We start from the raw sequence: 27,680 nt of genomic DNA, 5'->3' as shown, positions 1-27,680 counted from the left end.
ATGGAGCGGGGCGGGCGATGCGGGGTGACCGGGACTGCGCTCCTCCTGAGCGCTTTGCTGCTGCTGGCAGGAGCCCAGTACGAGAAGTACAGTTTCCGAAGTTTCCCGGAGAGTGAGCTGATACCCCTGGACTCTGCTTACCGCTACTCCGTGGGACAGTACGTGGCTGAGAACTGGAGAGAGAGTATCAGGTACCTGGAGCTCAGCCTCCGTGTCCACCGGCTGCTGAGGGAAAGTCAGCTTCACTGTAACAGTAACTGCAGCCTGACTCAGGCCGAGCGGCAAACTCAACTTCCCGGGAACTTGACGGAGCTCAAAACGTTTTCCCAGATCCTGCATCGCGCCGCCTGTATCAGGAGATGTAAACAGTCCCTTCCCGTGTTCAGACTCGCCTCCCCCCAAAGAGAGACCCTTCAACAGTTCGAAACCCGGATTCCCTACAAATACTTGGAGAATGCTTACTTCCAGGTAGGAATCCTATGGAATAGCCAATGGCAACGTCAGATCAGGAATATCATTCTTAAATTAGTTACGTTAAGATTGTATTAATTGAATAAAATACAAACTAATAATATCATGTTTTATATTTCACACAATTTTCCACTTTGAGCCATTTGTTGCTGGTCTGTGTGTGTTTGGCGTTTGGGGGGGGGTTAGAGTGGGGGGCGGGGGGGGGTAGAGTGGGGGGGCGGGGGGGGGGGTAGAGTGGGGGGCGGGGGGGGTAGAGTGGGGGGGCGGGGGGGTAGAGTGGGGGGCGGGGGGTGTGGGGTAGAGTGGGGGTTCATGTATTCATTGATCGACTTGAAAGTCGGAGTGAAGTTACAATAAGCTTTGAAATCGTCAGATCCTCTTTTTACTTTGACAAAGGCTCCAATCTGATCTTTCATCTTAACTTAAAAACAGGAAATATTCCATTGGAAGTATTACTGTTTCTGTGAAACTTTCATAACCGAGAATGTTCGGATAATTTGAATCCTCGTCCCGAATCTTTGAGAATGACTTGGTACAAATTCCAACCAGTAAAATACGGGCCAGCGAGTGATACTGAATCCCGTTTAATAAGTTAATTCCAGTTTGTTAACTTTCTCCATCCCTCCAGCTCTCCTCCCATTCCCCCCTCCTCCCCTCCACCCCCAACTCTCCTCCCCTCCACCCCCAACTCTCCTCCCCTCCACCCCCAACTCTCCTCCCCTCCACCCCCAACTCTCCTCCCCTCCACCCCCCTCCTTCCCTCCCCTCCACCCCCCTCCTTCCCTCCCCCTCCTTCCCTCCCCTCCACCCCCCTCCTTCCCTCCCCTCCACCCCCCTCCTTCCCTCCCCTCCACCCCCTCCTTCCCTCCCCTCCACCCCCCTCCTTCCCTCCATCCCCAGCTCTCCTCCCGTTCCTCTCTCCTTCCCTCCATTCCCCCAGCTCTCCTCCCGTTCCTCTCTCCCTCCCTCCATTCCTCCAGCTCTCCTCCCGTTCCTCTCTCCCTCCCTCCATTCCCCCAGCTCTCCTCCCGTTCCTCTCTCCTTCCCTCCATCACCCAGCTCTCCTCCCGTTCCTCTCTCCTTCCCTCCATCACCCAGCTCTCCCAATCATTTCCGTTCAGTCTGTCCGTTGAACTCTCTGGTTTGAGATGTTAGTTTCCTTGTGTCGAATTAGTTTCTCCCTGGGAATAACCTGGGGCCAGGGCTGTTCAATTCCCTCTCCCACATATTCTAGTCTGATTTAAGGAGTTGCTTTGGGCTGGGTGGAAAATGCCACGTCTCCACGTCCGCAGCTCGGCTCCTCCCGCCTGTGGCGGTGGGGGGGTGGGGGGTGCTTGTGACTGACAGCTCGCTCCATTCACACAAGACCTGGAGTATTCGGCATTCTCCTCACACCCGGCCAGGCACTTGGATCAGAGAACCCGACAGAGCGGGGAGATTTTTGACTAAAAACAGCCCAACACCCGAGGAGCTTGTGCCTTCAGCGTCTTGAAACGGTCCCTCGAGATTCCCAGGAGCCTGGTCAAACTACACAGAATTACACAGGATATAGGGCAAAGAAACAGGCCATTCGGCCCTACCAGTCCGTGCTGGCATTTACGCTCCACTTGAGCCTCCTCCCATGTTTTCTCATCAAAACTATCAGCATACCCCTCTCTCTATTCCTTTCACCCAGCTTCACCTTGAATGTATCTACACTATTCACCTCAACCCCTCCCTGTGGGAGCGAGTTCTACCTTCTCACCACTCCCTGGGTAAAGGAGGTTCTTCTGATTTGGATCTCTTGGTGACTATTGATGGTCTCTGGCTATGCTCTTCCCCACAAGAGGAAACATTGGCTGGAATTTTACAACACTGCCCGGGCAGGAACGTGACTGTGAAAAGCGGGTGAGCCATTCTAAACTCCATTGACTTCGACAGGACCGTAAAATCCCACCCAATCTCTCCGTATCCACTCTATCAAAACCTTTCGTCATTTTAAAGACATTTATTAAGTCACCACACCCAACAATAGTTGACACTCAGCCGCAAGATGAGATATAAAGGCAGCTGGGAGGCAATGGCCCAGTGATGATATCAGCGGACTAGTAATCCAGAAGTAATCCAGCGGACTAGTAATCCAGAAGTAATCCAGCGGGCTAGTAATCCAGAAGTAATCCAGCGGACCAGTAATCCAGAAGCCCAGGCTAATGATCTTGGGATAGGGGTTCAAATCCCACCCACCCAACAGCGGGTGGAATTTCAGTCTGGGATATAAAACTCTTCTCAGTAATGGGGGACAATATCCAGGCTTGGGCAAACAAGTGGCAAGTAACATTCATGCCACACAAGTGCCAGGCAATGACCATCTCCAACAAGAGAGAATCCAGCCATCGCCCCTTGATGTTCAATGGCATTACCATCACTGAATCCCCCACTATCAACATCCTGGGGGTTACCATTGACCAGAAACTGAACTGGACTAGCCACATAAAAAACTGTGGCTACAGGAGCAGGTCCAAGGCTAGAAATCATGCAACAAGTAACTCACCTCCTGACTCCCCAAAGCTTGTCCACCATCTACAAAGCACAAGTCAGGAGTGTGATGGAATACTCTCCATTTGACTGGATGAGTGCAGTTCCCACAACACTGAAGAAGCTTGACACCGTCCAGGACAAAGCAGCTCACTTGATTGGCACCCCATCCACAAACATTCACTCCCTCCACCACCGACACACAGTAGCAGCAGTATGTACCATCTACAAGATGCATTGTAGGAATTCACCAAGTCTCCTTAGGCAGTATCTTCCAAACCCACAACCACTACCATCTAGAAGGACAAGGGTAGCAGACACATAGGAACATCACCACCTGGAAGTTCCCCTCCAAGTCACTCACCATCCCGACTTGGAAATATATTGTCGTTCCTTCACTGTCACTGGGTCAAAATCCTGGAACTCCCTCCCTAACAGCACTGTGGGTGTACCCACACCACATGGACTGCAGCGGTTCAAGAAGGCAGCTCACCACCACCTTCTCAAGGGCAACTAGGGATGGGCATTAAATGCTGACCCAGCCAGTGAAGCCCACGTCCCGTGAATGAATTTTTAAAAATCGATTGTTATTAAATAACATCTGGTTCACTAAGCGCACAACAATGTGATTGACTCTTAAACAGCCTCTGAATTGGCCTCACATGCCATCGAATTGTATTAAATTGGACGGACCAACCGGCATTGACCTAGGCACCAGAAACAACAACAGCAACAGCAAACCCAGCTCTGTCGACACTGAAAAGTGCTTTTGTTTTAAAATTGGGAGAGCTTTGCCACAGACTAGTAAAACAACAGCCTGATATAGGCATACTCACAGAACCACACAGTGCAGAAGAGGCCCTTTGGCCCATCGAGCCTGCACTGACACATGAGAAACACCTGACCTACCTACCTAATCCCATTTACCAGCACTTGGCCCATAGCCTTGAATGTTATGACGTGCCAAGTGCTCATCCAGGTATTTTTTAAAGGATGTGAGGCAACCTGCCTCCACCACCCTCCCAGGCAGTGCATTCCAGACCATCACCACCCTCTGAGTAAAAGAGTTTTTCCTCACATCCCCCCTAAACCTCCTATCCCTCACTTTGAACTTGTGTCCCCTCGTGACTGACCTTTCAACTAAGGGGAACAGCTGCTCCTTAGCCACCCTGTCCATGCCCCTCATAATCTTGTACACCTCGATCAGTTCGCCCCTCAGTGTTCTCTGCTCCAATGAAAACAACCCAAGTCTATCCAACCTCTCTTCATAACTTAAATGTTTCATCCCAGGCATCATCCTGGTGAATCTCCTCTGCACCCCCTCCAGTGCAATCACATCCTTCCTATAATGTGATGACCAGAACTGCACACAGTACTCCAGCTGTGGCCTCACCAAGGTTCTATACAACTCCAACATGACCTCCCTACTTTTGTAACCTATGCCTCGATTGATAAAGGCAAGCGTTCCATATGCCTTTTTCACCACCCCACTAACATGCCCTTCTGCCTTCAGAGATCTATGGACACACATGTCAAGGTTCCTTTGTTCCTCAGAACTTCCTAGTGTCATGCCATTCATTGAATACTTCCTTGTCAAATTACTCCTTCCAAAGTGTATCACCTCACACTTTTCAGGTTAAATTCCATCTGCCACTTATCTGCCCATTTGACCATCCCGTCTACATCTTCCTGTAGCCCAAGACACTCAACTTCACTGTTAACCACCCGGCCAATCTTTGCGTCATCCGCAAACTTACTAATCCTACCCCCCACATAGTCATCTATGTCGTTTATATAAATGACGAATAATAGGGGACCCAGCACAGATCCCTGTGGTATGCCACTGGACACTGGCTTCCAATCACTAAAGCATCCTTCTGTCATCACCCTCTGCTTCCTACAACTATGCCAATTTTGAATCCACCTCTTCAAATTACCCTGTATCCCATCTGCATTTGCCTTCTTTATAAGTCTCCCATGTGGGACCTTGTCAAAGGCTTTGCTGAAATCCATATAAACTACATCAACTGCACTACCCTCATCTACACACCTGGTCACCTCCTCAAAGCATTCAATCACATTTGTTAGACATGACCTCCCTCTGACAAAACCATGCTGACTATCCCTGATCAAACCTTGCCTCTCCATGTGGAGATAGATTCTCTCCTTCAGAATTTTCTCCAATAGTTTCCCTACAGCTGACGTAAGACTCACTGGCCTGTAGTTCCCTGGCTTCTCTCTACATCCCATCTTAAATAGTAGAACCACATTGGCTGTTCTCCAGTCTTCTGGCACCTCCCCTGTGGCCTGAAAGGAATTAAAAATTTGGGTCAGATCCCCTGCGATCTCCTCCCTTGCCTCCCGCAACAGTCTGAGACACAAATCATCCGGACCTGGAGATTTGTCCACTTTTAAGCCTGCCAACACCTCTAATGCTCACCGAATCATACCTCACAGAAAATGTCCCAGACACAATACCCATCCCTGGGTATGTCCTGTCCCACCAGCAGGATGGACCTATCAGAGATGGTGGCACAGTTGTTTCCATTTGGGAGGGAGTTGCCCTGGGAGTCCCTAACAACACTGTGGGTGTACCTACACCACATGGACTACAGCTCACCACCACCTTCTCGAGGGCAATTAGGGATGGGCAATCAATGCTGGCCCAGCAATGAAGCCCACATCCTGTGAATGAATAAATAAAAAAACAGGGACTTAGGTTTTAAACAGCTATTAAAGGATGAGGGAGAAACATAAACATTTAGGGAGAGAATTCCAGAGTTTAGGGCCCCGGCAGTTGAAGGCATGGTCACCAGTGGTGGAGCGATTAAAATCAGGGATGCTCAAGAGGTCAGAACTAGTGGAGTGCAGAGATCTCAGAGAGTTGTAAGGTCGGAGGAGGTTGCAGAAATAAGGCGGGGGGGTGCAGTGGTGTGGTGAAGCTATGGAGGGATTTGTAAAGAAGAATGAGAATTTTAAAATGGAAATATTTGTAGGCCTGAAGCCAGTCTAGGTCATTGGGATGATGGGTGAACAGGACTTAGTAGGTAGAAGGAAGCCATTCAATTCATCCTGCCTGTGCTAGCTCTCTGAAAGAGCTGTCCCCTTAAACCCACCCACCCCCGGCACCCTTTTAACTGATTAAAAATGTTTTCATTTAGCAGTATTTATCCATTTTCCAATTGAAAAGCTTTTATGGAACTTGCTTCACCACTAATGAGGCTGAACATCCCTGGATCTAATCGTGTTTTTAATGAAAAAGCTCTTCATCTCTTCAGGTCATCAGTAAAAGAACTGAGGAAATTTTTTAACACTCTCTTCCCAAATCCCAAATTCCCCAAGAGCCCAATCTCTGCCATCTGCACCTTCCTAAACTTTGTGAATTTTCTGTGCTTTCTGATACTGCTCCCATTGTCTTGTTTTGTCTCCCATTGGGGTTTCCATAGGGAGATTCTTACAGTGGACATAATCCTGATTGTCAGATCAGCTACTGTGTGAGATGTCATTAGCCTCTAGAGATTCTCAATTATTTCCTGACCTTTTATTCATGGAATAAAGCCATTTTTGTCCTTGCAGATTCTCCAGGAAAGGGTTTAGAACAGCTGTAGCTGGATCAGAAAACATAGAGTAATAGTAGAGTCCATTTGGCCCATCATGTCTGTACCAGCTCTTTGAAAATGGGATCCAATGGAACTATTCCTCTGCTCATTCCTCATAACCCAGACAAATCTTCCCCTTCAACTATTTATCCAATTCTCTTTAAAAGTTATTATTGAATCTGCTTCCACTGCTCTTTCGGGCAGCGTGTTCCCAATCACAGCTCACTGTGTGAAGAAAATAGTTCAACACCAACCTCAACACCTGTGTTCTTTTGTTCTTTTGTCTGTGACATCTTTTGATGATCTGCTCCTATCACTGCTTGCTTGTCCCTACAACCATACCACCCCCCTCCACTTCTCTACCCCCCCACCACACACACACACATACACACACACACACACACACACACCTTAAACCAGCTTATATTTCACCCCTCTCCTTGGATTCACCCAATTCTGTTGAAGGGTCATGAGGACTCGAAACGTCAACTCTTTTCTTCTCCACCGATGCTGCCAGACCTGCTGAGTTTTTCCAGGTAATTCTGTTTTTGTGAAGAAAATAGTTCTTTGGCTACTTCTCATGTGTCCTCTGGTTGCTGATGCATCTGTTAAATGACTCCCATTGAAAAGCTGGTTTCATTTTTCTTTCTGCTGTCCTAAAGGCTCAGGCCCTTCTCCTCAGCCTCCAGGGACAGGCTATGTGCCGTGACTGTACAGATGTCCTGTTTACTGGGTCTTGGTGGATAGCACAGAGACTCTAAAGGTCTATCAGCGGTTGTATAGAAACCGGTTCAACATTTTGAATTGGTCCCTTCTTCAGAACTGGGCTCTCCCTTTCCCTTGTTCAGGCATTGACGGTTGCTGGGGCTTGATTCTGAGGGTGATAATTTTCCCCATGTATCTCAGCCCATGGCTATTCTTCATCTGCTTCACATTGAGGTACAACAACAACTTATACTCATATTACACCTTTAACCTTCTTCTGTTACCCTATGTGTAGTGAAATGTCCCAAGTCACTTCACAGGAGCAGTTATAAAGCAATGTTGACACCAGGTCACATAAAGAGCCATTGGGTCAGACGACCAAAAGCTTGGTCGAAGAAGTAGGTTTTAAGCAGTGTTTGAAATGAGGAAAGTGAGGTAGACAGGCCGAGAGGTTTAGGGAGGGAATTCCAGGAGTTAGGGCCCAAGCAACTGACGGCATGGCTGTCAATGGTGGAGCAATTAAAATTGGGAACGCACAGGGACCAGAATTAGAGGAGTACAGATATATTGGGACTGGAGGAGGTTACAGAGATAGGGAGGAGCAAGGTCATGAAGAGATTTAAAAACAAGGATGACAATTTTAAAATCAAGACATTGTTTGATGGGAAGCCATTGTAGATCAACAAGCACTGTGGATGATAGGCGAACAGGACTTGGTATGAGCTGAGACGTGGGCAGTTGAGCTTTGGATGACTTCAAGTTTATGGGGGATGGAATGTGGGACATCAGCTGGAAGGACATTGGAATAGTTGAGGATAGAGCTAACGAAGGCATGGATGAGGGTTTCATCAGCAAATGAGCTGACACGGGCAAAGTCAGGTGATGTTACAGAGGTGGAAATAGGTGGTCCAAGTGATGGCATGAATTTGAGATCAGAGGCTCACAGCAGGACAAGTACTCTGGCAATGCAGTGTATAATGTAGGAGCAACAGCAATTTAACAGTGTCTTTCACAAAGGTACATCTTCAACCCAGATGCTGCTTTGTCTGGAGCTCTGGGTTCTGTGTCTGTGTCTGAGGCTGGGTCTGGGTCTATAGGCTCCTGTCTGCTCCCATGTCTGGTGCTGATGCTGACTTTGTGTACTCCTGTCTGCTTCTGTGTCTGGGCCTTGGAATTTCTCTGCCTCTCTCTATCACTCATGCTTTTTGATCGCAGGTTAATAACCTGGAGAAATCAATTACTGCCGCTCACACATTCCTGCAAAGGAATCCCAAAGATGCTGCAATGCAGAAGAAGATGGCTTATTATAAAACCATCCCCGACATCGAGACTTACCTTGTTGATGTGGAAGCTCGAGAACATGAGGTAAATTATGGCAAAGTTGGAAATGGCAGCTCAAGGTCTAACCTGGTCGAATAGCAGTGTATGACATATCCAGTCAGAATGAGAAATAAAGAAAACATTATGATGTAGAAAATGTCCACTCGGCCCATGGTGCATGTGCTGGCTGACAGAGTTATCCAGGCTACTTTCCAACTCTTGGTCCATAGCCCTGTAGGTTACGGCACTTCAAGTGCATAGCCAAATGTTTTTCAATACCACAAGGGTTTGTGTCTTTACCACCCTTTGAGGATTCAAAGGAGCAGTGCTGCCCATAAAGATTACCCTGCCTCTGGGCACCTGTATCGGGTGCCAGGTTACAGGCTGGCACCCTTCTGATTCTGGGCTCTCTTCTGTTGATTCCCTCTGCTGCCCCTAACCCTGGATACCCTTCAGCGATGTGGAATCTCAGCATTCCTCTCATGGAACACTGCATCCCAGCATTAACTGGATCATGGAATGCTGTGCCCTAAGGCTCCCACAACCCCAGTCCCTATCCTGCCTTGCTGTGCCCCATTAGGAAGTTTAGGTGCAGGTTCCTTTCACACTATCACGGGCAGAGAGTGATGTGTGAGGATGTGGAGAAGAGGAGGGAAGGGGAATGGAAACGTGATTCCTAACTTGCGTTATGCTTTAACTCCGGATAGACACTGTTCCTGAAGGCTGTGAAGGCTTATAACATTGGGAACTTCCGCAAGAGTATAACTGACATGGAACATGCACTACCTGAATATTACAAAGTGTATCAGGAATGTATCAGCGGCTGTGAAGAATTATGCGATGTGACCGAGTTCAAGGACTTTTACCTAGCAGTGGCAGGTGAGTTGCATCTTGAAGGAGGATCACGATCTGAATCACAGCCTTACCTGACCTGGCTCCACACAAGAAGAATAGAGCCCACTGCTCTTGTAGCCTTAGTGTTTGATTCCGTTTAAACACTTTGAGTGCAAGCATTTCATTCACTGTCCTGTATTCTGTTGTGTGCCAGATTTGCCCTGTTGATTCTATGGGCTACCTTTGGCAAAACTGTGGGGAATCTGTACATTTTCCTCTTGGTCATGTACACATTTTCCATCCTAATTGGGTAGGTCCAATTCTGATTGGACGTATCCCTGGAGTTTTCATTGTATGACCTCTGGTCTCCCAACTGCCCCACCTGGTCAAACAGCTTTTCTTGCCATCTCTAATACTTCCATAACTAAAAGTTTTCAAAGAAAACAAAAGAAATTTGTTTTATTTTAAAGCCCCTGTAATTTCTTTCCTGGTTTTGCACTCAGCAGTGCACTGGAAAGTAATTTTCAATTCCTGGACTCTCCAGGGAAATCCTGCTGGGGCCCCTAAATGGTGGAATCAGTTACATTCGCCAGCCTGGATGGGCAGCCGTGAGTGTCACTGGGCTGCGTAAGGATATAACAGGACGTGAGAAAAACCATGATCAACAAGAGAGGTTATAACAAGTATTTTAAAGAACAAGAGAGAGATAATGAGGTGGAGAGATTCAGGGAGGGAATTCCAGAGCTTAGGGCCCAGGCAGCTAAAGGCACAGCCACCAATAGTGGAGTGACTAATATTGGGGGTGCTGAAGAGACCAGAATTAGAGGATCACAGATTGTAATGACCCACCCATGTGCTGGGAAAGGGTTGTGGCTGGGATTTCTAGTCCTGCCCACGATGATGCCCACCACTGGCAGGGCTGGAAAATCCTGCCCTGTATTTTCTTTTGTGCTATAACCCTTCAAGAACAAAGTGGGTTGCGGAGTATTTTAAAAACGGTTAATTGGTTTCCTGATTATGACAGCATTGGGTTCCAAGAAATGCCCATCTGACCTGGGGTTGCCATGAGAATGAATAGCTAAGAAGCAAAGGGTAGATGAAAAGTGAATTGCAGTTGAGTTGGGTCAGTTTGTTTCTTTCTGTTTAGCAGTTCAGAACACTGAGAATTCGTGCAAAGAGAAAACAAGCAAGGCTCTCTCCAAAGGGAACAGTTTTCTGTTTGGCAGCCTTGAAGCAAGTCTCTGAGAATAGAGCAGAGACTGTGTTACTGTGCATATTATACAGTTGGAAAGATAGAACTGATAACAGGAAGGATGAGGGATTGTGGATTGGACAATATTTATTGCTGATGTTGAAGTGGTGCCAAAGACCACCAGACCGTCTATGGGGTGGTCTGTAGGGTGTGGGGTGCGGGTGGGGGGGGGAAGCGGCGGGCTATGCCCTAGGTGAGCTTGGGGTTGAAATGGGGTTGGTCTTGGTTAGTGATGACTCCCACTAATGTCCTTCATATTGATTACAGCGTAATATAATAACATAGAGTAACATACATAGGGGAGTGTAGCAACAGAGTAACCTGTGGAGTAATGTTATAATGCAGATAACAAGGTAACATAAGGTAATGTGTAACATAATGTAGTAACATGGTAAGATATTGTGAACTGGACATTATTGTTTCATCTCATCTACCAATCCAGTTGTCCCCTTTTTCCTGTAAAGTATCTCTAACAAACACCAGTCCTTTTGGAAATAGAAATGTACTTGGTTCCTTATTACTGGTATATCAGTTCCAGATGCTGACCCCTGTATACTTTACCTTTCCACATGGAGGCATTTCCTACAACCTGTGATTCTGGTGATTCTCTGTTTACAGATCATTACGTGGAAACACTGAAATGCAAAGTGAAATGTGAGCAGCTTCTAACACCCAATGTCGGAGGATTTTTCGTGGAGAAGTTTGTTGCAACCATGTACCATTACTTACAGTTTGCGTATTACAAATGTAAGTATACTTGCTCATATATGCTGACCACCAAGCAGACAGAGCAATATTGCCTAGTACACACACTCATGCACACAGTCACAAAGCAACACATACAACTCTCAATTCTCTCCCACACACATATAGTCTCACAGAGGCACACATACACTGCCTGACCACCTCTTGAAGATGTCGGAACCACCTAGTTCCCTTTATTAGTTTAACTTGTTTCCATCTATCTGCCTATGTCCACCATTCTGTCTCTTGCCTCACTCTCCATCTCTAGTCAGTCATTGTCTGATACCACCCTATCTGAATGTTACTGCTGCTCCATCCTCTTTTTGCCTGACTATAGGTGTATCTTTCTCTCTTTCTGTTCTTGCCTGTGTTCCTCTATATTTCTAACCATTTCTGACCCTGCTATTTTGGGTCTGTTTCTTTTAAGTAAGTTTGTATGAATTTCTTTTTGTGAGTGTCAGTATCCCTCAATCCATCCCCATGCTACGTCAGCCCAAGGCTGAGTCTCTTTGACTGGCCTCTGCTATTGTGTGTTGTGCCCATATGATTCCTATCACTGGCTCCTCCAGTGCTGCAGCCCAATCTGTCCCGGCCTCCACCCCTGGCTCAGTCCATCCCCTTCTACAGTAAAAACACCAGCCAGACATGAGCTCTAGTGTCTCTACCTGTGTTTTTGCATGAACACTTTTACAAGTAATCTAGTACTAGGGGGGTCACTGTTTAAAAATAATGGGGTGCCCATTTAGACAGAGATGAGGAGAAATCTTTTCTCTCAGAAGGTTTGAAACTCACTTCCTCAAAAGGCGGTGGAAGCAGAATCTTTGAATATTTTTAAGGCAGAGTTGGATAAAGTCTTGATAAGGAAGGGGGTGAAAGGTTATCAGGGGTAGGCAGGAACGTGGAGTTGAGATTACAATCAGATCAGCCATGATCTCATTGAATCGCGGAACAGGCTCGAAGGGCAAAGTGGCCTATTCCTGCTCCTGATTTGTTTGTTCATATGTACTGTTTCTCTTCAATCTCCTTCACAGACACTGTTTACTGTGGGTGTGTAGTAAAATGTATTAAGTGATTACTCAAAAGCTCGGACCTGCAGTGGCTTCTTCCAATTAAATATTACGTTGTTGTTCAAAAAGGGGCGCAAGGATAAAGCCATCAACTACAGACCAGTCAGTTTGACCGCTATGGCAGGGAGATTTCTGGAAACAATAGTTCAGAGACCAAATCAATAATCACTTAGACAAGTGCAGGATAATTAAGGAAAGTCAGCATGTGTTCATTAGGAAAAATCATGTTTAACTAACTTGCTGGAGTTTTTTGAGAAGGTAACAGAGAGGGTTGATAAAGAAAACCCTGTAGATGTGTGCATGGATTTTCAAAAGGCATTTGATACAGTGCGACACAACAGATTTGTGAGCAAAATTCTAGGTCATGGAATAAAAGGGAAAGTAGGCACTTGGATAAGAAATTGGCTAAGTGACAGGAAACAGAGTGTAGTGATAAATGGTTGATTGGAGGAAGGTTTGTAGTGGAGTTCACCAGGGGTCATTGTTGGAACCCTTGCTCTTTCTGATATATATTAGTGACCTAGACTGTGGTGTGCAGGGCATGATTTCAAAATTTGCAGATGATACAAAGATTGGAAATGCCAATTGTGATGGGGATAATCTTGAACTTCAAAAGGACATAGGCATGTTGGTGGATTGGGCAGACAAGTGGCAGATGCAGTTCAATGCAGAGAAGTGTGAAGTGATTCATTTTGGCAGGAGAAATATGGTGAGACAGTATAAAATAAAGGGAAAGCCTCTAAAGGAGGTGCAGGAACAAAGGGACCTCGGTGTATATGTACATAGGTCATTGAAGATGGCAGGGCATGTTGAGAGAACAGTTAATAAAGCATATAGTATCTTAGGCATATAGTATCTTAGGATTTATTAATAGGGCATTGAGTACAAGAGTGAGAAGGTCATGTTGAACTTGTATAAGACACTAGTTAGGCCTCATCTGGAGTACTGCATCGAGTTCTGGGCGTCAGACTTGAGGAAGGACGTGAAGGCGTTGGAGAGTGTACAGAGGAGATTCACAAGAATGATTCCCGGGATGAAAACTGTAGCTATGAGGATAGATTGGAGAGGTTGGGACTGTTTTCCTTCGAGTAAAGAATGCTGTGAGGAGACTTGAAAGAGATATTCAAGATCCTGAGGGGTATGGACAGGGTAAATAGTGAGAAACTGTTGCCACTCAAGAGAACATCAAGAACTAGAGGGCACAGATTCTAAATAATTGGCAAAAGGAGTAAATGTGATGTGAGGAAAATTTTTTCACCCAGAGGGTGGCTGGAGTCTGGAACAAACTTCCTGAAAGGGTGGTTGAGGCAGGTTCAATCGAGGTGTTCAAAAGGGAATTGGATTACTACCTGAAAAGAGAGAATGCGCAAGGTTATGGGGAGTGGGACTGGGTGGAATGCTCTTTCAGAGAGCCAGTGCAGACTTGATGGGCAGAATGGCCTCCTTCTGTACTATGAAGATACTGTGAGGGACAGCACCAACTTTTCAAAGCAGAGAACACACTCTGCAGGGCTTAAAGGAGCTGTATTCCAGCAAGAACATGCGGGGCATGATGGTGTGGTCATTTTGTTACTGGATTAGTAATCCACAGACTAGGACTAATAATTCACAGGGAACTGGAATTCAAATTTCACCAGGGCAATTTGAGAATTTGAAAACAGTTTAAAGAAAAGCTGCTCTCGTAAAGTGACCATGAAGCTGCCTGATAGTTCACTGATGTCCTTCAGGATAAGAAACCTGCCCTCTGTATCCGCTCTGCTTGGCCTATTGTGACACGTGTCCCACGCCAATGTGGTTGACTCTTACCCACTCTCTGAAGTGGACCATGCTTCATCAAACCACTGCAAAGAATAAGCAGTTCAAAAGGCACTAACACTAGGAGAATGGAGCTGAGCTACAGATCAGCCATAACCTCACTGAACGATGGAACCAAATTAAGGTGCTGAATGGCCTTCTCCTGTTCTGAATAAAAATAAAGTTACACAGGGCAGAGTTTAATGCCCACACCTTGACAGCAGACCGGGAGGCGCGGTGTGGGGAGGATTGGTGTGTGTGTGTGTGTGTGTGTGTGTGTGTTGGGGAGGGGTGGTTGAAGAGTCCATTGCCTACCCAACTACCTCAATTGAGTCAGGAGTGGAGAAGGTTGAGGTCGGCCTTCCTGCCCCTAGGCCAATTGAAGCCCTTGAGTGAATATTTCCAGCAATTTCTATGTTTCATTCAGATTTCCAGAATCCTCAGTATTTGGTTTTGTTTTAGTGGGAAGTAATTCTTGTCTTTTTGCACAGTGAACGATATTAAGAATGCAGTGTCCTGTGTAGCTACCTACATGCTCTTTGATCCACAAGATGAAATCATGCAGCAGAACCTGGTGTATTATCGATTTTATCGAGAAAAGTGGGGTTTACAGGAAGAAGATTTCCAGCCTCGCACTGTGAGTACGAAGCCTTGCTTCTCTCCCCAAACCTCCCCAAAATATTTCACACTCTCTCAGGGAGGCTCTGCATCAAGGTTATGTGGTCGCTCCCCCCACCCACTATGGAAGCTGTATCCCCTGTGGGACAGACTGATGTACTCATTATACTGCTGCTCAGAGCCATTTTCAACTGTGGTTCAGTGGGTAGCATCCTCACTGCAGAGTAAGAAGGTTGAAGGTTCAAGCCCATTCCAGAGATTTGAGCACAAAATTCAGGCTGACACTGAGTGCAGTACTGGGGCAGTGTTGCATTGTCAGAGGTTCCAGCTTTCAGATGAAATGTTAAACCAAAGCCCTGTCTGCTTAATCCCACAGTTCAGGTTAAGAAAGAAATAATTTGCATTTCAATAGTGCCTTTCATGATCATGGGATGTCTCAAAGTGTTTTATAGCCTGTTCTGGAGGGCAGTGACAGTTGTAATGTAGGAAGCTCAGTGGTCAATCTGTGTACAGCATGTTCCCACAAACAGCAATCAGAAAACCAGATAATCTGTTTATGGTGATCATCGAGGGATAAATTTTGACCAGGACACTGTAGAATGGCAATGAGGTCATTTACATTCACCTGAAAGAGCAGATTTGATTTGACCCATCAGAAAGACACTACCTCCACTAGTTCAGCGCTCTCTCTGTCCTGCACTGGAGTGTCATGGGATTATCTGCTCAAGTCTCTGGAGTGAGACTTGAATCCACAACCATCTGACTCAGATTGGGATGCTAACCAAGCGCCAGAGCTGATAAAAGATATCATTTTGAGTTAATCTGATTATCCTGACCAAACACTGTCAAGCGATTGGTTTTCTCTGTACAAAGTATATAATGCCAGTTTGTGAAGTGTTTTAGGATGTCTCTGAGATGTGATAACATGTTATTATAAATGCAAGGTTATATTTAAAATTGTAGGCAGCCTAAACAGACAGAGGTGTTGTCAGCCTGACATTTTCTGTTAAAACTGGTGAATGGAGTAGAAAATTTCAGACAGACAGTGCCTCATTCTCTCACTGCCTACCCTCCATCCTGTGTTGATCATTCAGTGAGGCACCGCCATAAGGAGCCGGGCTTTTATGAGTGAATTCATGGAGAATTCATTTTAAATGAGGATGTCTAGACGATACCAGGTAAAGCAGTCACATGCCATCCTGTCCATTGTCTAAAACATCAGGGGAAAAAATGATTTTCTGCCCCCCACCCCTCCTGAAGGTGCCACCTCACCAGGCAGCAGGCAATTCATCATTTGTAAGTCTAGTTGATGAGGGTCTGTGGACTATTCCACTACAAAGGCATCACTGTGGAGCACAATCCTGTCACCACCTGGTGACACTGAGTCGCCAGTTGATCAGGTGATGGGGCAGGTTCCATGATTAATTCACTAAATGAAAAGCAAGATAACAGGATTCTGGTTTTCAATGACTAGGTTTAAACTGTGAACCATTTGACATATGTACAGTGAGATGGAGAGGGTGGGAGGAGGTTCATATAGGGCATTAAAACCAGCTTGGCTGAATGGCCTGTTTCAGTGCTGTAAATTCTATTGATGGACAGAGTTTCTGCTTTTCACTAGTCTGGGTACAACTTGTGCTGAAGAAGAGTTTCCTTTGCTCACATTTCTGCTCCAACTCATTTGCGTGGTTACTGAATGTGAAAATCAGCTCAGAGTCAGGACAATTGGGGCTACATTTTGCATTTCATGAAAAAATATTGTTGATGTATTTAAAAGTGGTAACGTAGTTCAGTTTTACTATTAAGCCTGAAAATAGGTTCATCATTAAAAAAAGCATTTTTAATCAATGTTCACTGACTAACTCGATTTTAATTCATTAAAATAACTTTAAAAAATATTCAGAACCCTTTGATAGTTTCACCGGTATACAATAGCCTGTTTCTTAGTAAATGTTTTTGACATTTAAAAACTTGTGAAGACTGTTTATTTTTGTCCTTGTGCCTAAAATTAAAGCTTAATTTTAAGATCTCCTCAAGGTTCGCAAACAGCTGGGCACAAGTAGCAGAAACACATTATGGTGATTAATTCAGACCGGGGCCGTGATCAGTTTTATTTGGGGGGGGGGGTTGGGGTGCAGCTTCTAGAACAGTCTCTTTGAAGGCGGCAATATTTTACACTGGGTTTCAGGCAGATTGTACTGAATAAAAAAAACAACATAACCCAAAACTCCAGGCCCCTGTACACAGAGCATAACAACAGCCCAAACCTGTCCGATTGTAAATGCCTCTGACAGGGGAAACCTGACACTGGAGTATTTTCTGCAGCTTTCCTTCACCTCCCCACCCCAGAAGGAAAAAAAGAGTAAAAACTGTGAAATGAGAATACTGGTCCGAACTGATCTTGTATACCTTAAAACAGAGTACCGGTAAAAACTGGTCCGAACTGTTTTTCCCCCTTCTGGGCCCCTCCCTGTTTAAAACCCGAGGGAGGTGCAAGCAGCCCATTGTTCATTCACATCCCTGGTTATCGTTCTATATCAGAATAATTCACCAGTTTGTTTTCGGCATTTACATTCATGGAAAATCCCTGGGAATTAGCTTAAAAAGAGCTCATTGCTGTAAGAAAGGAGTAAATAGGTTGATTTTAGCAAGTGGCCGAACTGTGTGAAACAGGAAGGTTCGGAATTACACCCCCTAAGGTTTCTTCATTGATCTTACCTGGGGTCACAACTAGAAGGGATTATAATTGTCATTAGTGACGCCCCGTCACAGCCACTGCCCCCCCCTCTCCCCCCCACCCCCCCCGCCACTTCCCCGGTCAGGGAGGGAGGAAATTCAGCCAGGGTCCCTATTCCTGATCAACTGTTAATGACTCCTGCAGCAGAGTTTGTGATTGGGTCTCTGGCTGTGATTCCCTCCAGAGTCAAAGATTCAATTCTGAAGAAGGGTCATATTGGATTTGAAAGGTTAACTCTGTTTCTTTCTTCACAGATGTTGCCAGGCCTGCTGAGTTTTTACAACATTTCTCGTTTTTATTTCAAATATCCCGCTAATGTCCAGGCTTCTGTGTGAAAGTTCTGAGACAGTCATTCACAGTGAGATCATAGTCCCTAGGAGAAAAGCACGGCTTCTAGGAACAGTCTTATCAATCCTCTTCTGAAGTTGATGCAGTTCATTGGATGATACAGCCCACAAGGCGGCCATTCAGCCCATCATGCCTTTTCTGTCTCTTTGGTAGATCCTGCAGTCAGCCCCACTTCACTGTCCTTTCCCCACATCCGTGTAAAATTTCTCGCTTTGAGGTTTTTGTCTAATTCCCTTTTGAGTCTTTTTCTGCCAACCTTTCATTCCCACTATACCAACTCCCCTGTGTAAAAAAAAAAAGAAATTTTCCTCAGCTTCTCTCTCTGGTTCCAATTACCTTAAATTTATGTCCTTTGGTTGCCAAACTTCCTACCAGTGGAAACAATTTCTCCCTATTTACCATTTTCCCTCATTATTTTGAAGATCTCTTAAATTTTCCCTTAACCTTTTCTGCCCTAAGGAAAGCAATCCCAGTTTTCATAACTGAAGTCTCTCATCTCCACTGAACCCTGCCCAAGGTTTGAGGAATATAGGAAATCGGAGCAGGATTGGCATTATGTCCTCTCAAGCATGCCCCACCATTCAATAAGATCATGACAGATTTTCTTAATCAAAAACTTTCCTGCTCTGTCCCCACATTCCTTGATCCCTTTAGTCCCCCAAAATATATTGAATCCTGTCTTGAATGTACTCAACAACTGAGCATTCACAGCTCTTTGGGAGGAGAGAATTCAAAAGATTTGCAATGGTCTGAGTGAAGAAATCTCTCCTTATCTCAGTGCTAAATGGCCCCTCGTTCTTGACTTTTCCAGTGAGAGGAAATAGTCACTCAGCATTTAATCTGCCAATCTCTCTAAGAATTTTATACATTTCAATGAGATCACCTCTCACTCCTTGAAATTTCAGTGGGTATAGGCCCATTCTGCCCAATTTATCCTCACAGGACAACTCTCTCATCCCATGAATCAGTCTAGTACAGCACCTCATCTTCTGACTAGGCACTTTACAGTCTTCCAGACTTAATACTGAGTTCAACAATTTCAAATCATGAACTCGCTCCTCCATCCCCACCCCCTTTCTGATCCCCCTTTTTCCAATAATTTATAATTTTTTTCTACAACTATATATTTTTTCTTTTCCCTCCTATTTTTAAATTTATTTCGATCCATTGTTTCATCTCCATCTTTTAGCCCATTTCGATCCCTTCCCCCCACCCCACCCGCACTAGGACCATCTGCCACTAGCTTGTCCTGCTTGCTTCCCTTAATGTCCCCATTAGCACATCCTTTAGTTAATATCACCACCGTCAACACCCCTTTGTCCTTTTGTCCATGACATCTTTGGCAGTCTCTTCTTGGCCTCCACCTATCACTGGCCCCCGATCGAGCTCTACCTGTCCCACCCCCCTCTACCAGTTTATATTTCATCTTATTTCTATATGTCTTAGTTCTGATGAAGGGTCATATGGACTTGAAATGTTAACTATATCCCTCTCCGCAGATGCTGTCAGACCTGCTGAGTTTTTCCAGCTATTTTTACTTTTGTTCTAGATTTCCAGCATCCGCAGTATTTTGCTTTTATCTTAGAGAATCTTTGTTGCTCTCTCTCAACAGCAAATTTATCCTTCCTTGGGTAAGGAAACACGGCACAATGCTCCAGGTGTGATTTCACCAATTATAAAGTATAAAGACTTTCTGACTCTTAGAATCTTATCCCTTTGCAGTAAAAACCAACATACCATTCACCTTATAAATTGCTTGTTGTACCTTCACGTTTACTTTCTGTTTCATGTATGAGGATGTTCAAATCTCTGCATACCAACATTTATCGGTCTCTCATCTTGTTTTTAAAAAAATCCTTCCAAAAATGAGGTGCTCAGAATTGAACACAATACTCCAGCTGAGGCCAAACCAGCAATTTACAAAGTTTAACACAACTCCATTACTTTGATATTCTACTTTTAGTTATAAAGCCCAGGGTCACACTTCATTCACAGCATATTGGGGGTCAGCTATTGATCCTTTTCAGAAGTTGCTGATGTTTGGAGGTAGTTATTGATCATTTCTGTAACGGCTCTCTTTTTTTCCCTCTTGTTTCCAGGATGCTCACCTGTACTATGACCAGACCCAGCTACAGATTCAGTTACTGGAATTTGCAGACAACTTTTTGCAGTCAGATGACGAAGTGAGTTTTGCGGATCAGTGATGGAAACATTCCTAATTGGGAGACATTTAAAAGGCTTTGCTGAGCTTTCTAGGACCATAGGAGAGGGAGGAGGCCAATCAGCCCTTTGACTCTGTTCCGCCATTCAATTGGATCTGTAGCTCAACCCCATCTACTCCATATCCATTGATATTGTTTCTCACCAAAAATCTATAAATCTCTGTCTTGATCCCCAGAATCCTCAGCCTTTTGGGAGAGCGATTTCTATTACTTTTTCTGAAGAAATGGTCCCAGATTTCACCCAAATGTCTTAACTCTAAGTTTAAGATTATGCTCCTTTAGTTTTGATTCTCCCATCAAAGGATATAGTTTTTCTGTATCTTCCGCTACCAAATCCTTTTAGCTTTTTAAACATCTCAACCAGATCTTCCAAACTTGGGGAAAATACAAGACAATCATTGAAATCAATTAAAATTCTTTAACCACTTAGTGCTAACAGAAAAACAAAAAATACTATTGGAGGATCAATACTGAGGCAGTACCGCATAGCTGGAGGTGCCATCTCTTGGATGAGACATTAAGTCAAGACCCTGCCTGCTTTCTCAGGTAATTGTAAAAGATCCCATGGTAGCATTTCGAAGGAGAGGAGGGGAGGTCGCTCTGGTGTCCTGGTCAACATTTATCCCTCAATAAACATCACTGCAAACAGATTATCTGGTCATTATCACACTGATGCGTGTGTGAGATTTCTGTGCACGAACAGGCTGTTGGATTTCCTACATCACAATACTGACAATACTTCACAAAGTTATTTACTCGCTATGATGTTGTGAAAGATGCTATAGAAATCCAGTCTTTCTAATCTCACACCTGTTTTCCCTGGAACTGTATGGAATATTTTCTCTAGCCAGGCATTAATTGCTCTTAACATAGAGGTAAATGGAGGGGTGGGGAAAGTGAGGTCTTTCTGTCATTTCTGTGGCAATGAGTATGACAGTTGCAGATGAAAGGCAGTCTCTCTTTAACTCTCACTTTCCAATGTTGTTGACAGATGGAAGTGTTGGATGAGGCACCTTCCCACAGTGAGGCGGAAATAACTGATGAAGAATTCGAGGGGGAAGGGGATTATGAGGAAAGTATTCTTGCGGATTGGTGGCAGGAACCAAGTAAAAAAGGAGATTTGGACGACGCACCTAATTAGACTTAGACTGGACCATGTGCCTGATACCGGAGTCACAGTGTGTGTGCGTGTGGCTACCAAGTTCAGTGTGATGACCAAAGATTATGAGTTCAGAGAGAAACTTGTGTGTTTTAACATGTCTGCAATTTTTTACACTGGGCAGGGAGGGATAGGATATGTATATGTGAGAGGTTGCACAAGTACTGGAGGTGCTTGAAGTTGAAAGAAAATGTTTTGAGATGTTACTGGTATTGTTGTTCCTTGAAAAGCCTTAATCATTACTTCCCCCCCTGATCAGGAAACAAGCTTCATAAGAAGAACAGATAAGTGATCCCAAGATGCAACTATCATTTATCCCAAATTACATTTCCTAAATTTTGGAACCATCATGACTCACCTTATATTCATCCACAATTGACCTCACTTTCCAAAGTTCTTTACAGTTTTTAAAACTATATTTAATTCCTTTCTGTGGAGGTCACATCATGTCACACACAGTTTGCTGTGACAGATCTTAGCTTGTTGGATCTCTGCTCTATCCCACTGTCTACACTGAGGCCAGTGACTGAGTGTGGATGGGATAGGTTTGCATAGCTGAGCGTGCACTCGGTTAGATGCAGATTGTTGTGTGAGCCTCTGCCTACTCTGAGACAAACTCTAACAGGTCAGAAAATTATGGCAGCTCTTAAATCTGAGCTTTGGATGTTAGGGGTATCTGGTCTTCCATAGTCTCTCAAGGGGTATGGTGGTGTTGTAGTTACGTTCCTGGAGCTGGAGGACTCGACTAATAATCCAGAGAATCTGTGTTCCAATTCCAGCATTGCAGTTTCAGAATTTGAATTCAGCCTTAAAAATCATTAACTAAAAAGCTGGAACCAATAACCGTGACCATAAAGCTGTGGATTGAATTCCAACTGGTTCATTAATAGCCTTTTGAGGGAGGAAATCTCCCACCCTAACTCAATCTGGGCCTGCAGATGGCTCCAATCCCATGCTGATGTTGATGACTCATAACTGCCCTATGAAATGTCCCAGCAAAGCTCTTTTGCATCACTAACTAGGGATGGATAGTAAATGCTGGCCAGGCCAGCAATGCCGCATCCTGAGATTTTAATTAAAAGGTCTCCAAGTGAGTCAGGATGCAGGGACTGATCCAAATTCAAACTGGCTTCAAGGAGCTGAGTATTAATCAACCTCATTGTCCACCCAGTTATTGTTTTAATGTATAGGGAATTCAAGGAATAGAATAAAATAAAAACAGAAAGTGCTGGAAATACTCAGCAAGCCCGGCTGCACCTGTGGAGAGAGAAAGGCAGGCTTGGGTTTTCACTCCTGGGTCGGACTCACAGAGTTGGGATGTTTCCCGGGTCCGTGAACCTGACCTGGGAAAAAGATGCCCAGAAGGTGGGATTTCCATTCCAGGGAGGCGGGTTGGATTAGAAGTTGGGCCTGCTACCTGTAAAATGAGTTTGGAGGCTGGCTGGGCAGAAGGCCTGCCTTGGTGCCTTGGCACTTTGTTTTATTCATCTTTTAAAATAACCTCAACAGAAAACAGCCCTCACCCCTCACTCCCACAACACTTCTCATACTCTATCCATGCCACCCTATACTCCTCTAACCACCCCCCATGGCACCATCATATCCCTTATGCCATCATCTACTCCTCACTCATCCCCATAGCCCTTTATAGTCCCTATGCCAGCTTAGTGCTAACTCATGTCCCCCACCCACCACCCTTTTGCCCTTATACCCCCTCCATGACAACTCACCTAGTATCCACCATGGGAATCCTCAGGAACCATGCTGATATAAGATAAAGTTATGTGTCTAGTGATGATCTCTCTATTTTAAAAAACACTCATTGATTAAAAAACATTCAATATATTGAAATTCCTTTAACTAATCTCTTATGAAAACAAATATTTCTATTCTGTAACCACTTGGAGCTATCAATCAAACTGCTTACTTAGCAGGCACCCCTAATGTTAGGTTGTAAAATCAGTCATGCAGCACAGATCCTATAATGATAACCCACAGGCTTAACCCAACAAACAGAGTGAAATAGTTCCACATTTAAAAAAAAATAAAGCCCAACAGAGTTAAATCCCTTGACAGCTTTGGCAGTTCCATTAAGTTTTGGCAGTTCCAATGAGCTTTGACAGTTTTTTCAGTTCTTTAACAGCGTGACAGTTCTTTGACAACTTTGACTGTTCCAATGAATTTATGCACTTTTTACACACGGACATGTCTACTTTTAACAATCCCAAAGGGCACATGGCCTCTCCCAATGGGTGCCTTATCTCTGCCAAAGGTGTCTTAGGACCATATCCAAAGGGATACCTTACCTCTCCAAAAGGGTACCCTGGCTGTCTAAACAAATCCACAAGGTTCAGAACTGTTCCTAGGTGATCTAATCTGCACACTTTTGGGTTTCAGACACCTACCTCACCAAAATCACACCTGAGTGGAGGCAGCTGCTGATTTATATTGGCAGCTGCCTCCATGAACCACGGATGTGCAATTTGGAACCCACCCCTATCCACCATCAGCAGAGGCCTGGTTCAGGTATGGGACTTCTCAATTCATGTCTCTGCTGGCATTTTCACAGAGAGCCTTTCCGTCTGTGTGAAAATTCAGGCCACGGTTAATGTCGAATATGACTTCTCTTCAGTTCAAGGAGCTCGAAATGTTAACTCTGTTCTTCTCTCTCCACAGATGCTGCCAGACCTGCTGAGTATTTCCAGCACTTTCTGTTTTTATTTCAGGTTTCCAGCATCTGCAATATTTTATTTAAGGGATAAATTAACACTTGTACAGAATTCTTTCTGATGCAGCTTTGTACCCAGACTGTTGCTGTAATAAACTATGTAAATCTTGCACCCACAGAATTCTGTAACAAAGAACGTGGCCATTTGGCCCATTGTGCCTTTATCACTCTTTGAGATGGCTATTCATTTAATCCTATGCCCTTGCTCCTGCCCCATAGCACTGCACGTGTTTTCTTATTCAAACATTTATCCAATTCCCTTTTGTATTTGTGTCTTCAGAGAGAGGTGCAAGCTGAGGACCTTGACCAGTGTCAACAGGAGTAGGGGTGTGGGTGGGGGTCCGAGCTGATGTACAACAAAATGACCTTTCACAAGATAACAAACGTGTTGAGTTTGCAATTATTGGTGTTTGGTGAGTTTGGAAAAAGTTCCTTTGAACTACCCAGACCTGAATGGATTTCCTAGACTCTATTTCTCTGACATGTGAGTGAGGGATCCCTACACATGTCTTATGGGAAACAAACAAGATTGGATAGTTTCTGACTGAGAATAAAACGTTTTCCTCAATGCTAATGTTTTTATATTTAATGAATGAAAAATCTTGAAAGGAAATAGGGGGGGGAATACTTTTCTCAATGGCCCAATGATTTTCCTCCTGGGTTTTTGTTTGCAGCAGTGACCGAGGGAAAAATCTTCATTTGTGGAGATTTGGCAGCTCCGACTAGGGTAGAGTCAGACTGAAAGGAGCCGTTAGTGATGTGAGATTAAGTTGTGTGGAATGACAGATTCTCTCACACCTTGTCAGTCTTTTTATGCCGTTTGCTGCAGAGTGTATATTAATTTAATTAAAGTCAGATTTTGTATTTTAAAATTAAGAGTTTGTTCCAACTTCTTTTCTCTGATTCAAAACTGGGAACTTCTGACATTGGCTGATTCTGTGCAGGTGAGATCACCCGATGCAAGTTTCTTTATCTCACTAAGGTTACAGATCCCACAAACCCTCAAACCTCACCTGACACCTAAAAATTCCAGCAAGTCTCACTGGGTAGAACATGGAGTGGGAATGCTGAACAAAATGTCCCCACATTCGGCCTGATGTTCCTCCCCTCCCAATGATGATTCGCACTGTAGTCCCCCCACACCAGCAGATTCTACTAACTCTGCATAGACTGGAAGTGAATCTCTGACCCTCAGGGGAATAGTGTAAGTTTAACAAGTTACTGATCAACAACAATAGACCTGAGAGTCACATTGTCATTGTTCCCATTTCAGTCCTTTACAGTCACAAACCCATAACACCATGTGTCCCATGATATGGCATGATGTTGATGATTTTAAAGTTGGTGTTTTATCGTCAACCTGCCTGGCCTTTCACCTTGCACATTCCACAAATTTGAGCTCATCCAAAACTCTCTTGCCCGTCCCAACTCTCCCCATGTCCCATTTACCCATCACCCCTGTACTCACTGACCTACACCGGTTCCCAGTTGGGCAGTACCTCATTTTAAAATTCTCTTCCTGGTTTTCTAATCCCTCCTTGGCCTTGCCCCTCTCTGTAATCTCTTCCAGCCCCACAATCCTCCAAGATCTCTTTGCTCCTCCAAATCTGGCTTCTTGCGCATCTTCTGAAATTAATTGCTGCACTATTGGTGGCTGTGCCTTCAGCTGCCTCTACCCTAAACTCAGGAATTCCCTCCCTTAACCTCTCCGCCCCTCTCTCCCCTCCATTAAGGGGTTCCTTAAAACATAACTCTCTGACCAAGCTTTTGGTCAAAATGTCAAATTTTGTCTGATAATGCACCTGTGAAATGCCTTAAACATTTACTATGTTAAAGCCACAAGATACTATTGATTAAATTTGACTTTTTTAACCTTCCCGAATGTGAGGGGAATTGAGACCAATTTAACTATCACGATCTGAGATTGTCTAACACATCCTAAATTCTGATACTAGTTTGTGAGATTCAGCACATAATCTGGATGGGACATGCTGTTTCTTATTCCAGGGCTTTGGTTTATTCTGGAGGGAATTTCTGATGTTGAGCAGCAATTGTATCATAGTTCCCTGCAGCCACTAGGAGGTGACATGTACCAGGTTTCTCTGTGCTGCACTCTTGGCTCTATAAACTCAACATGTACTTCTTGTCTTCCAGTCTTCTTTCTGGGGTGTCTGCAAAAGATAGAAATCGTACCGTTTCTAGCATCAGGTTGAAAGTAGGGCTGTGGGTATTTGTGTGAGATTGTGCCAACTGTGGCTCAGTGGGTAGCACACTCACTTCAAATCAGAATGTTGTCAGTTCAAGTCTCGCTCCAGAGATTTCAGCACCTATTCCAGGCTGACTGTCCCAGTGCAGTACTGAGGGAGCGCTACACTGTCAAAGGGTCAGTACTGAGGGAGTGCTTCACTGTTAGAGGGTTAGTACTGAGCGAGTGCTGCACTGTTAGAGGGTCAGTACTGAGGGAGTGCTGCACTGTTAGGTGGTCAGTACTGTGGGAGTGCTGCACTGTCGGAGGGTCAGTTCTGAGGGAGTGCTGCACTGTCAGAGGATCAGTACTGAGGGAGTGCTGCACTGTTGGAAGGTCAGTACTGAGGGAATGCTGCACTGTTGGAAGGTCAGTACTGAGGGAGTGCTGCACTGTTAGATAGTGAGTACTGAGGGAATGCTGCACTGTTGGAAGGTCAGTACTGAGGGAGTGCTGCACTGTCAGAGGGTCAGTAGCGAGGGTCAGTAGCGAGCAAGTGCTGCACTGTCGGAGGGTCAGCACCAAGCAAGTGCTGCACTGTCAGAGGGTCAGCACCGAGGGAGTGCTGCACTGTCAGAGGGTCAGCACTGAGGGAGTGCTGCACTGTCAGAGGGGCAGCACCGAGGGAGTGCTGCACTGTCAAAGGGGCAGCACTGAGGAAGTCCTACACTGTCAAAAGTAATGTCCTTCAGATGAGAGGTTAAATCAAAACTCCATATGCCCTATAACGTGTATTTAAAAAATTTCATAGCCATTGGTAGATGAAGGGCAAGGGAGTTCTCCCCTGCACACTAGGCAGTATTTATCCTTCAAGTAACATCATAAAAGCATTGCTGTTTGTGGGAGATTGCTGTGTACAAATTAACTGCTGCTTTTCCTATGTTACTTAAGTGACTACGTTTCAAAAAGTTCTGTATTTTACTAGTTGTGAAGTGTTTTGGGATGTCCTGAGGTCATGAAAGTTGCTATAGAAATGCAAACCATCTTCAGTTTTACTCTGCCTGAAGTGAAGGGGAGGTGATGGTATAGTGGTTTTGTTGCTGGGCTGGTAATCCAGGGTAATGCTGTAGGGACCCGGATTTGAACCCTGCCATGGCAGGTAGTGGAATTTGAATTCAATAAATAAAAAACTGGAATTAAAAGCCTAATGATGACCATGAACACGTGGCTGTAAAAACCCACCCTGTTCACTTTAGGGAAGGAAATCTGCTGTCTTTACCTGGCCTACACGTGACTCCAGACCCATAGCAATCTGGTTGAATCTTAAATGCCTCCTGAACAAGGGCAATTAGGGATGGGTAAATGCTGGCCTAGCCAGTGACA

At 44.8% G+C, this 27,680-nt stretch overlaps 1 protein-coding gene across 1 annotated transcript; it reads left to right on the top strand.

Annotated features, from left to right (window-relative positions):
* LOC121269201 (endoplasmic reticulum protein SC65-like) lies at nt 1–24,984 on the top strand. The gene is made up of 7 exons (XM_041173735.1): nt 1–468; nt 8,505–8,654; nt 9,317–9,488; nt 11,314–11,442; nt 14,792–14,937; nt 20,103–20,186; nt 21,217–24,984. Exons 1-7 carry the CDS (start codon nt 1–3, stop codon nt 21,364–21,366), a joined length of 1,299 nt encoding a protein of 432 aa, XP_041029669.1. The 3' UTR covers nt 21,367–24,984.
* The last annotated feature ends 2,696 nt before the right edge of the window (nt 24,985–27,680 follow it).

Source organism: Carcharodon carcharias, chromosome 23 (assembly GCF_017639515.1).
Source record: "Carcharodon carcharias isolate sCarCar2 chromosome 23, sCarCar2.pri, whole genome shotgun sequence".
Lineage (NCBI taxonomy): Eukaryota > Metazoa > Chordata > Chondrichthyes > Lamniformes > Lamnidae > Carcharodon > Carcharodon carcharias.
The sequence above is the reverse complement of the archived record's forward strand: the minus strand, read 5'-3'. Positions and strand labels throughout refer to the sequence as shown.